We start from the raw sequence: 13,013 nt of genomic DNA on the forward strand, positions 1-13,013 counted from the left end.
TCTATTATTGCTTGTCAGAATTCTGTGAGAACGGACCACCAGTTTTCAGTGGCATAAAACGTACAGAACATAGATGTGGTAAAGAGGTCAATAGAACGCATCAAAACAATGGAAATGCCATGGAAACACATGGGGGAAAGATGCCGTGGGGTAAAGATCCCAAATCTCCTCATTGCCCCCAGCAAAATTAGCCTACATTTAGGCTATTGTTTATGGTATATTGCACTATGTTGAGGTAAAAATCGGAGTACAATGCTTGTATGGATGTCAACCCCAATATATGTTCATGTTATCATGACCAAACAACTGCATTACAGTTAAAAAAGACTTTGAATACCACCACCGATTTGTCTATGCTAGCTATGCTACGAGTTTATGTGAACGGGAGTTAGCATTTAGCAGTCACTTCTTCTAAACCTGACAAGGGACTACTTCTATTAATGTTGTGCAGCGAAAACAGCCAAATATATCAAAATCTGACTTTAGTATACACAATGTGGGCCTGTTACAATACATAAATCATGACGGATTTGATGAATATTCACTTTGTTAGATCAGATTTGTTCAGTGTGTGCCAATCTGGCGTCCTTCTATACCCCACAGTCTGTGTTCAATTGAACTATTTTACGCATCTATTGTAGATACACTACACAACAAAAGTATGTGGACACCCTTCAAATTAGTGGATTTGGCTATTACAGCCACACCCGTTCCTGACAGGTCGAGCACACATCCTTGCAATCTCCATAGACAAACATTGGCAGTAGAATGGCCTGACTGAAGAGCTCAGAACGCCACCTTTCCAACAAGTCAATTTGTCAAATTTCTGCCCTGCTAGAGTTGCCCCAGTCAACTGTAAGAGTTGCCCCAGTCAACTGTAAGTGCTGTTCTTGTGAAGTGGAAACATCTCGGCGCAACAACGGCTCAGCTGCTAAGTGGTAGGCCACACAAGCTCACAGAACGGGACCGCTGAGTGTTGAAGCGCGTAGTGTGTAAACATCATCTGTCCTCGGTTGCAACACTCACTACCAAGTTCCAAACTGCCTCTGGAAGCAATGTCAGCACAAGAACTGTTCGTCAGGAGCTTCATGAAATGGGTTTCCATGGCCGAGCAGCCGCACACAGGCCTAAGATCACCATGTGCAATGCCAAGCGTCAGCTGGAGTGGTGTAAAGTTCGCCGCCATTGGACTCTGGAGCAGTGGAAACGCGTTCTCTGGAGTGATGAATCACGCTTCACCATCTGGCAGTCCGACGGACCAATCGGAGTTTGGCGGATGCCAGGAGAACGAGGTCCGTACAGCGAGGTCCGCGAGGTCCGTACAGAAATGGTTTGTCACGATCGGTGTGGAAGAACTTGACCCTGCCTGTACAGAGCCCTGACCTCAACCCTATTGAACGCCTTTGGGAGGAATTGGAACACTGACAGTGAGCCAGGCCTAATCGCCCAACATCAGTGCCCAACCTCACTAATGCTCTTGTGGCTGAATGGAAGCAAGTTCCCGCAGCAATGTTCCAACATCTATTGGAAAGCCTTCCCAGAAGAGTGGAGGCAAAGGGGGGACTAACTCCATATTAGTGCCCGACCTCACTAATTAAAGCCCATGATTTTGGAATGAGATGTTCGTCGAGCAGTTGTCCACATACTTTTGTTCATGTAGTATAGAAACGTCATAAATAGAGCATCAGACACAATCCGTTATAGTCTACAGAGCAGACAATCATATATTGTCTCCACAAAACATTTCTATCTGAATGTTATGTTACGTTACACTCTCCTGAACAAGCCCTGGTTCTTGCTCTTCTGAGGTTGCATATAAACAATGAAATTCATACACACTCAATAATATGCTGATAAATGTCTCCAACTGACAACAATGTTTGTGTGTTCTATGATGATCTACATTTGAGGCAACCACTACGAGGAGGGGGATATTATTTTCACCATATGTTTTGTCTCGACATGAACCTTTTGACCTGTCTGTGTTGCCATTTTGTACAATGCAGGCCAAAACATTGCCAATGAGACATATTTGGATTAGATCAATCACACTAATTATACTTTAGGTTAAACAGTCTCTCAAGAATCAATCTGCAACCACTTTATTTCAGAAAAGAAAAGTATAATCTGAAGGCATAAACCCATATCCATGACAATCTCAGCAGTGGTACTTAGGCCAAGAGACAATAAAAACAAATGTTCATAAATACATAAGATCATTCTGGAAGACGCTGGCAGGTCAAATTTGGCTGTTGGCTCTGGTCTAATAGGATTGTCAATTCAATCCTGTGGGATTCTTTTTTTAATAAAATGGTGCTGTTTGTTGTTAAATGAATATCCCTTATTTATGAGAGCTCAACCCTTACAAAAAAGATTGCAGTCAGAGGGCAGTATAACTGCAGTTAGAATGCAGTATACTGCAGTTATTCTGCAATTACTATGTCCAAAATACCAGAGTCCACTGCAGTTACTGCACTTTTACTGCAGTTTCAAAACTGCAATCTTTTTTTGTAAGGGAATGAAACAAGTCTTATGCACACAAATGAATCTGACTCATTGCACCATAATAGAAAATGCAGTGTGATTGCAGTCATGTACAACAAGTAAGCAGTCTTATAATTGTCAGTTCATCATTAGGCTATGCAAGCTGGAGACAGTGAGCGCACAGAGGCAGTAAAACTTTTATTTGATTGACAAGCATCGTTATATTGCCCTGTTCACTGTCTGTAGTAGCTCGCAGCCCATCTCATGTTTCTCATTTGGGAGATGAGGAAAGTGTTCGGCGCAGCACACCCCAAGCTCCTCGGATCACGAGTGAGACCCGCTGACATCTTTCACCTTCACACGAAGCATTCTTCTGCCTGGCGCGCGGAGTGCGACCGTGCGAGACAACATTTCTTGACAATCCATCCGCGCTGGTCAGCGTGCCCGTCGAGGAGTCTTCACACAGTTCCACTCGCGTTTCTTTACTTCGGTGGAGTCACAGTTGAAAAGTTAGACATTAGGTTATTTGGGCAACGTTCATAAACGTTGTGCCTTTACGATGGATATGGGGAGGCTTATGCAACATTTTCTACTTGTGAGCGCGTCGCTTCTCTTGGGCTTCAGCAGGTCTTCAGAAATGCAAGGTAATTAAAAAATATTACTCATGCTTTGACAAAGTATTATTCTGATGTTAGTTTTCATTGCAATGTTAGTGAAGCCCCTCTGCATCGTTCACTGACTGTGTGCCACAACTTCTGTAAAATAATTCAATAGTAAAAAGGCTAATGATTACTGTTGTAATTCCTATCAAATTCACTAGAATTTTGAATGAAAGCGGTGTTGAGGCATTCTAATTAGGCTACGTTCAATTTGCCCAATTATAGACCCGAGTGTCTAAAAAAAACAAATGGACACTGCTGTGCCGGACACGAAATGAGCGCTTTTCTGAACTGCTTGCAATCGCTCATCACCTCGTTCAATATTTGGGGTCATGCAAATTGAAGGACCACACCACAAAAACGCCCCAGTTGCTTTTTGCATACTACATAATCCCTATCATTTTACATTGCAATGTCATGTGAATAATACAATGCATTCGGAAAGTATTCAGACCTCTTGACTTTTCCACATTTGGTTACCTCACAGCCTTATTCTAAAATTGATAACATTTTTTTTTCTCTCATCAATCTACACACCGTTAAATCTAACAATTTAATCAATTTTAGAATAATGCTGTAACGCAATAAAATGTGGGAAAAGTCAAGGGGTCTGAATACTTTATGATTGCACTGTAAATGACACATATTAAGCATACATTTGCTTTATAAAGAGCTCTTAAACTTGAAATGGTAAACGTCTATAGCCTATTATTTTTTAAATTTAATTTTGGATACAAAAGCTGCTGTCTCTATACAAGACAAAATAGATGACCAGATGTCCGCTATTTGCTGTTAAGATAGCAATAAGATTCCACCAGTGAAACAGTAAACAGTCATGGATCCACCTCCCACTAGTAGGTGGTTGCTGAACCATATGGTGCAATTGAGCCAAACAATAGACGATGGGCATAGTTTTTCACAAGGACCTGTCCACAATGATGATGCAGCGATCGAATGGATGTCACCTCAAGGTGTGTGTGTGTGTCTGTGTAAACGTCAACTATGACCCACTGAGAGTGAGGAGATAGTTGAGATATTCTAATTACACCTGTCCATCATACTGATTTCTAATGGGTACTGGCCCATACAACAGTCCTTTTAAAGAGAAGGACCACCTCACAAATTCTTAACCCCTAGGGTCATTGCTGCTCTGCCTTTCCATTCACAAGGGCTGCTTTCAGTGGGACTGAACATTCAGAATGATGTAGCTAGAAATGGTAGGTATAGACTACTCACTCTATATAGACTAGACTCACTCTTCACCTATACAATTGAGAATCTGTACTATACGGTGCATTTCTATCTGCAGTGCTCAGCATTCTGCTCTACTAATCAAGCCCACCCCACTCAGTAGCATTGATAGGGGAATGAAGAGGGTGTCCAGAAGGAGACCTTTTGGTATGGATCACAAGGTAGAGGGTGATAACATTTATATATACACTGCTCAAAAAAATAAAGGGAACACTTAAACAACACAATGTAACTCCAAGTCAATCACACTTCTGTGAAACCAAACTGTCCACTTAGGAAGCAACACTGATTGACAATAAATTTCACATGCTGTTGTGCAAATGGAATAGACAAAAGGTGGAAATTATAGGCAATTAGCAAGACACCCCCAATAAAGGAGTGGTTCTGCAGGTGGTGACCACAGACCACTTCTCAGTTCCTATGCTTCCTGGCTGATGTTTTGGTCACTTTTGAATGCTGGCGGTGCTTTCACTCTAGTGGTAGCATGAGACGGAGTCTACAACCCACACAAGTGGCTCAGGTAGTGCAGCTCATCCAGGATGGCACATCAATGCGAGCTGTGGCAAGAAGGTTTGCTGTGTCTGTCAGCGTAGTGTCCAGAGCATGGAGGCGCTACCAGGAGACAGGCCAGTACATCAGGAGACGTGGAGGAGGCCGTAGGAGGGCAACAACCCAGCAGCAGGACCGCTACCTCCGCCTTTGTGCAAGAAGGAGCAGGAGGAGCACTGCCAGAGCCCTGCAAAATGACCTCCAGCAGGCCACAAATGTGCATGTGTCTGCTCAAACGGTCAGAAACAGACTCCATGAGGGTGGTATGAGGGCCCGACGTCCACAGGTGGGGGTTGTGCTTACAGCCCAACACCGTGCAGGACGTTTGGCATTTGCCAGAGAACACCAATATTGGCAAATTCGCCACTGGCGCCCTGTGCTCTTCACAGATGAAAACAGGTTCACACGCACATGTGACAGATGTGACAGAGTCTGGAGACGCCGTGGAGAACGTTCTGCTGCCTGCAACATCCTCCAGCATGACCGGTTTGGCGGTGGGTCAGTCATGGTGTGGGGTGGCATTTCTTTGGGGGGCCGCACAGCCCTCCATGGGCTCGCCAGAGGTAGCCTGACTGCCATTAAGTACCGAGATGAGATCCTCAGACCCCTTGTGAGACCATATGCTGGTGCGGTTGGCCCTGGGTTCCTCCTAATGCAAGACAATGCTAGACCTCATGTGGCTGGAGTGTGTCAGCAGTTCCTGCAAGAGGAAGGCATTGATGCTATGGACTGGCCCGCCCGTTCCCCAGACCTGAATCCAATTGAGCACATCTGGGACATCATGTCTCGCTCCATCCACCAACGCCACGTTGCACCACAGACTGTCCAGGAGTTGGCGGATGCTTTAGTCCAGGTCTGGGAGGAGATCCCTCAGGAGACCATCCGCCACCTCATCAGGAGCATGCCCAGGCATTGTAGGGAGGTCATACAGGCACGTGGAGGCCACACACACTACTGAGCCTCATTTTGACTTGTTTTAAGGACATTACATCAAAGTTGGATCAGCCTGTAGTGTGGTTTTCCACTTTAATTTTGAGTGTGACTCCAAATCCAGACCTCCATGGGTTGATAAATTTGATTTCCATTGATAATGTTTGTGTGATTTTGTTGTCAGCACATTCAACTATGTAAAGAAAAAAGTATTTAATAAGAATATTTAATTCATTCAGATCTAGGATGTGTTATTTTAGTGTTCCCTTTATATTTTGAGCAGTGTATATACATTACCAGTCAAAAGTCTGGACACACCTACTCATTCAAGGGTTTTTATTATATATTTTTTTAAAGTCTACATTGTAGAATAATAGTGAAGACATCAAAACTATGAAATAACACATATGGAATCATGTAGTAACCAAAAAAGTGTTAAAAAGATTCTTCAAAGTAGCCACCCTTTGCCTTGATGACAGCTTTGCTCTGGAATTCTTGGTCACCTCCCTGACCAAGGCTCTTCTCCCGATTGCTCAGTTTGGACAGGCGGCCAGCTCTAGGAAGAGTCTTGGTGGCCCCAAACTTCTTCCATTTAAGAATGATGGAGGCCACTGTGTTCTTGCAGAAATGTTTGGGTACCCTTCCCCAGATCTGTGCCTCGACACAATCCTGTCTCGGAGTTCTACGGACAATTCCTTCGATCTCATGGCTTGGTGTTTGCTCTGACTTGCGCTGTCAACTATGGGACCTTATATAGACAGGTGTGTGCCTTTCCAAATCATGTCCAATCAATTGAATATAACACAGGTGGACTCCAATCAAGTTGTAGAAACATCTCAAAGATGATAAATGGAAACAGGATGCCCGAGTTCGATTTCACATCTCATAGCAAAAGGTCTGAATACTTATTAAGGTATTACTGTTTTTTATTTTATATATTTGTAAAAATGTCTAAAAACCTGGGGCCTCCCGGGTGGCGCAGTGGTCTAAGACTCTGGGTTCGAGCCCAGGCTCTGTCGCAGCCGACCGCGATCAGGAGGTCCATGGGGCGACGCACAATTGGCCTAGCGTCGTCCGGGTTAGGGAGGGTTTGGCCGGTAGGGATATCCTTGTCTCATCGCGCACTAGCGACTCCTGTGGCGGGCCGGGCGCAGTGCACTCTAACCAGGTCGCTAGGTGCACAGTGTTTCCTCCGACACATTGGTGCGGCTGGCTTCCGGGTTGGATGCGCGCTGTGTTAAGAAGCAGTGTGGCTTGGAGGACGCATGTGTTTCGGAGGACGCATGGCTTCCGACCTTCGTCTCTCCCGAGCCCGTACGGGAGTTGTAGCGATGAGACAAGATAGTAACTACTAACAAATTGGATATCACGAAATTGGGGAGAAAAGGGGGGTTAAATTAAAAAAAAACTGTTTTTGCTTTGTCATTATGGGGTATTGATTGATGAGAAACATTTCATCCATTTTAGAATAAGGCTGTAACAACAAAATGTGAAAAAAGTGATGGGGTTTGAATACTTTCCGAATGCACTGTATATTATGTGAGCTAAACATAAAGATAAAAAATATATCAAAGTATTTTTTGTTGAATGTTTTAATGTTACTGCCCCCACTACAACAAAAAAATATTGAAATACATGTATTTTTGTCCTTGTAACATTTAATTGAAATACTGTCGAATTCCATTCATTCATATGGAGGACTGCTCCTTCTGAGGAGTGCCAATATGGCCGACTGGTGGCTTCAAAGCCTCTCATTGGCCAATACATAGTATCAGTAATCCAGGGTTTATATACATAATTTTTTAGAACCCGGGTCTCCTACACACCACGATATTGTGTTAACCCGCTGAACTAAAGCCTAGGCATTAGGTTCATTACTAACTGGTGATTTGGTAAACCATGCAGAGATAAGTACTGTAACTGCCTGACACCTGAACGTTTTAGCTTAGTTGGCTATTCTTCTGGTGTTCAGAAGAACTGCGTTTGAATGCAGTTGGTCACTATACTTGACATAATTCAGACTGAACAAATCCTGCACTGTGAAACTTTTCCCTGTAAATTTACAGCAATATACTGGCACCATAGTTACCAGTTTAATACTGTAATTTTGCTTTAAGTAAAAATCATACTGTAAATTATATTACAGCATCACTGCTGTAAAGCAAAATTACAGTATTAAACTGGCAACTGTGGTGTCAGTATAATGCTGTAAATTTACAGGGAAATACCTACAGTAATATATTTACAATACTAAAAGCATTGCAGTTTGTCTTTAGAAGACAGCTCCCTGAAATGTAAAATTGTAAGAAAAACAATACGTGTACAAAAATATTTACTCAAATTCATAACATGAATTTCACATGAATTGCACTTTAACCATAAAGAACAACATTTGAAAAGAGCAACATTACAACTCCAGATAGTAGGGGAGAGAAAGAGAGAGAGAGACAGAGAGAGATACAGTGATAAGAACATTGACAAATACTGGCCAATAATGTACTTCACCATACAAACCAAAACATCAGAATAGGTCATTCTTGAATATAGAGGATTATGTACGAAAAAATCTACTCTAAACAGATCAATGAAAAATAGGAAAACAACAGTTGAACAGGGAGGCATTTTTACAAAAAACTATAACAAGAACTGCTTGCCTGCCTGTCTTTGAGAGAGAAATGAGAGAGAGATCAAGAGAGAAAGGGGCTGAGAGAGAAGGATGATAGAGAGGAGCGAGCAGGGCTAGACTGGAGCCAGAGAAGCACGCTACCGCAAGTCAAAACAGGCTCTGGGATGGCACAAGCAGATCATTTGTTGACCCAACCTTCATGGCAGGATTTCGTTGGGCAGGATTTCTGAGAGAATGAGAGATGCTCGAATAAAGTCTCAAATAAATCTCGGTGGCATGCAGATTATCACCCCAATCTTTGAAACTCTGATCCTCCTTAGCTCTGATACGTCAACTAGGACAAACATGGAAATAGAAAGAATAGAAAGAGAGAAATTGCTATTACTATGACTACTACTACTACTATTACTATTACTATGACTACTACTACTACTATTACTATTACTATGACTACTACTACTACTATTACTATTACTATGACTACTACTACTACTATTACTATTACTATGACTACTACTACTACTATTACTATTACTATGACTACTACTACTACCATTACTATTACTATGACTACTACTACTACTATTACTATTACTATGACTACTACTACTACTATTACTATTACTATGACTACTACTACTACTATTACTATTACTATGACTACTACTACTACTATTACTATTACTATGACTACTACTACTACTATTACTATTACTATGACTACTACTACTACTATTACTATTACTATGACTACTACTACTACCATTACTATTACTATGACTACTACTACTACTATTACTATTACTATGACTACTACTACTACTATTACTATTACTATGACTACTACTACTACCATTACTATTACTATGACTACTACTACTACCATTACTATTACTATGACTACTACTACTACCATTACTATGACTACTACTACTACTATTACTAATGCTATGACTACTACTACTACTCGCTGGGTAAAAAGGCAGATGACAACTGACAAATAAAGTTTGTGTTCATCAGGTGTGTGTGTTTGTGTACTTACATGTTGGAGTTTTTCCACTCAAACTCCTTCAGGTCTGTGAGAAAGCATGTCAATTGGCAATGGCTTCCTCTGAACGACCTTTCCGGTCTTGCGGCTCACTTCTGCTTTCGCTGTGCATTTGTTTCCTTCAGGGTTTATTCAAACCAGGAACCTGCCCAACCCAACATAAAATATATTAAATCAGTTGAGGCATTGAAAAAATAACAATAAGAAATATTATTGAAATGTAACTAACAAATGCTAAATGTAAGTGTTGGATCAATGAATGTTCAATGCTTACCTCTGTATCAGCTCCAAGGCTGCAGAGGTCGACTCCTGGTAAAGTGCTGCTAAGCAGCTAAGTTGGACTCACTGTCCATAACACAGACCACTCTCCCCTCGATAGACACCATCCATTTTGAGGAACCCAATAGAGTATTTCCTGAAATACACAAAAGTAAGGGTGTTAGTGTATACTTACTAGACATCTCTAGATAGCTACCACAATACCATATATTTCTGTTCCACCTTAAATCAAATAAATGTATTACCAAGCATGATCATCCTTGGTGTGTCAAGGAATTTGCGCCTCAACATCAACCCGAGTTGCAGTGACCTAAAATCACAAAACATACATATACAAAATATTAAAATCATGTGTAATAGTACAGTATAAACACCATTAATCATATATAAACTTTATAAGTCTAAAAACACTATTCCTTACATCTGCCAAGAGGAGCAGAGATTTGTCCTTCTCTTTGAAGTGGGTCATCAACAAAAGAATGGGAGCAGTGGCTGTTAGATCGTCATTGCCTTTGATGTAACCGTCGATTTCATTCAGCAGGCACTGGATCTCACTCCTCAACCTCGTCTTTTGGCTTTTAAAAAAGTTGACAATTCTCTTACCCTTGTTCAGGAGAGTTTGAGTCAGGCGACTGTCAATCACGATGCCAGTGAGGGTAGTGAAGTGGTCGCAGAGCCATGACTTGGTGAAAAGGAAAGGCCACTGTTCCTGGAGGTCACTGATGCTTGGAGGAGGACAAGTGTCCTATCCATTGTTACAGATCCTATATATTCTTATTTTCTTCAAAAAAAATACAAAGAAAAAGAGTATGTTAGGCTGTGCGCTACACTCCATACCAGCACAAGAGGACAAACAAACAATTTACAGAAACATTTGTATATTTGTGTACTTTTATGTATTTTTGTCATTTCCGTCCCTTTTAATGCATATGCCTCGCTCCATCATAGTATAAACCATTTATTTTGATGGCAAACAAACAAATTATACACAGAACCTTTTTAACCTTGTGTGTGTGTTTACACTCTTAGAAAAAGGGTTCCGAAAGGGTTCTTTGGCTGTCCCCATAGGAGAACCCTTTTTGGTTCCAAGTAGAACCCTTTTGGGTTCCATGTAGAACCCTCTGTGGAAAGGGTTCTACATGGAACCCAGAAGAGTTCTACCTGGAACCAAAAGGGTTATACATGTATCTGGAATCAAAAAGGGATCTTCAAAGGGTTCTCCTATGGGGACAGCCAAATAACCATTTTAGGTTCTAGATAGCACCTTTTTTTCATAACAATTACATAAATATGTTACATTTACATTTATCATTCAAGATCTCACCTCTTTGGTTGAAGGACTGAAGCAATTCCCGGCACTATATTGGCGTCAAATGGTATTTTATGTCCTCCGGCTGAACATATTCAAGGTCGTTAATATTCTCCACTCCAACATTTTCCCTCAGATGCTCCGACAAAGATCTCACCATCTTGGTCTCCAACTCGAGCAATTGGTGTTTAATTGCATCTTGAAGACCTTCTATGCCTACACTGGTTTAAGGAGAACTCACTGAGTGATGCAGGGAAACAACAGAGAAACCTGACACTTCATAAACTGGTAGTGGGTAATAATTACTCAGTCTATCTTTATTAACACACACATAATTAATCAGAGAATCTGGTACAAAATGAACCCCGAGATCAACCAGTGACACAGACTGATACACCCCAACAATGAAATGGACCTGTGATTCTGTGACCGGAATCAGTGAGATCTTTCCAAATGTGTATCCCTCATCCTTTTCTTCCATTACAACAAGGCCTTTAGTGTATGTTGTTCATTTGTATACCATTTTAGACACCTCTGCAGTGCTTTGCTTTGTGAACCCTTTTGACTGTCCAGCTCCCTGAATAGAATTGTTATATAATTGCTCCTCAAATTAATGCATGACACCAACAACTTTGATACTATGTGGAAACAATTGGCCGCTGCATAAGTAAGATTGGAGTAACTGGTGGCTCTCGGACAAGCTTTCTGGCACACTCCTTGAAGTAAGAGTGCTTGCTCTCAAACCTCAGTGTCCACAAACGAATGAGTCGCCCAAATTGCAGGATGAGGTCGGGGTAGTGTAATTATTGTACCAGTGATGCTTTGGTGCAAGGGCACTCCTCTACCCCACAAGAACTGTAGTTCGCCATGTTTCTATGGTTTTTTGCATGTATAATGAATGCTTTAATATTTAGGAAACAGAAATCGCAGGATTTACACCTGTACATTCCCAATAAAGCTACTACCAGCCAGCCTGCAATATGAAAATTACACTACCCCCAGCCACCAAATTGCATGCACACACCAAAAGAGCTATCAAGCTATACATTAATATGCAACTTATGCCAACCACACAATCTAAACAAAATAATTATAGACTACAAGGCTAAGTAAAATATCAGTCTGTGCTTGATGTTTCAGATATCATTAATTTAACATTGCATAATTAATGGTTGATAAGGATCACTTCTGAAAGATTAGCAAAAGCACGAGGAAAATTCAACTCACGTGGGAAAAATGCCACGACCATCGCCCTGAATAATGCTAGCAAGCTAACCACACAATCTGAAGAAAATAAAAGATAACTTTAATATCCTTCAGGGTAAAATATCAGTCTGTGCCTGTTGTTGCTGAATGTATTAATTTAATGGACTAATAAGGATAACAAAAGCATAGGGGGAATATTCCACTACACTTTTGCTAAATCACACGCACCCCGAGACTGAATAGAGCTAACGTTAACCAGAGATATTTAGAGAAAGGTGTCCAATGGAGTTTGCCATCTTTGAGCTATAGCTAACGTTAGCAAGCACCATTCCCCTTTCATCTGAGAGTTCCATTCCTCTCATTCCAACTACAGAATCATCCAAAAAGTATACATCCTAAATACTAGATGTGTATTCGACATAGCTAAACTCTTGCTCCCTCCCTAGACGAACTGTATTTTTGTCCGGTGAAGCCTATGACCACTTTGCCACTAATACCATAGCGTTAGCACCATGTCACCCATGTCATGCACCCACCGGTTAAGTAGCCTATCCAAAGAAACACACATATGGATTTCTGCACGTTGTTAATACTAAAATGATTTGCTCTATAGCTACAATATCACTGATTATTGTACCAGCAAGAAAGATCAACGCAACAGACCGACATGTC

General features: G+C 41.4%; 1 protein-coding gene and 1 long non-coding RNA gene across 2 annotated transcripts in view; one reads left to right on the forward strand and one right to left on the reverse strand.

The window, feature by feature from the left end:
• Nucleotides 1-2,736: 2,736 nt before the first annotated feature.
• thbs3b (thrombospondin 3b) overlaps nucleotides 2,737-13,013 on the forward strand; it is a 38,624-nt gene continuing 28,347 nt past the window's right edge. The window contains exon 1 of the mRNA XM_071367995.1: nucleotides 2,737-3,128. Coding sequence (XP_071224096.1) covers nucleotides 3,044-3,128 — 85 coding nt within the window. The 5' untranslated portion in view covers nucleotides 2,737-3,043. The remainder of the gene's footprint in view (nucleotides 3,129-13,013) is intronic.
• LOC139554831 (uncharacterized) lies at nucleotides 8,189-9,936 on the reverse strand. Its single transcript, XR_011670904.1, has 3 exons — nucleotides 9,822-9,936; nucleotides 9,542-9,692; nucleotides 8,189-8,833 (listed from the first exon to the last, which is right to left on the reverse strand). It is a non-coding gene; the product is annotated as an uncharacterized lncRNA (long non-coding RNA).

This window comes from Salvelinus alpinus, chromosome 26 (assembly GCF_045679555.1).
Source record: "Salvelinus alpinus chromosome 26, SLU_Salpinus.1, whole genome shotgun sequence".
NCBI lineage: Eukaryota > Metazoa > Chordata > Actinopteri > Salmoniformes > Salmonidae > Salvelinus > Salvelinus alpinus.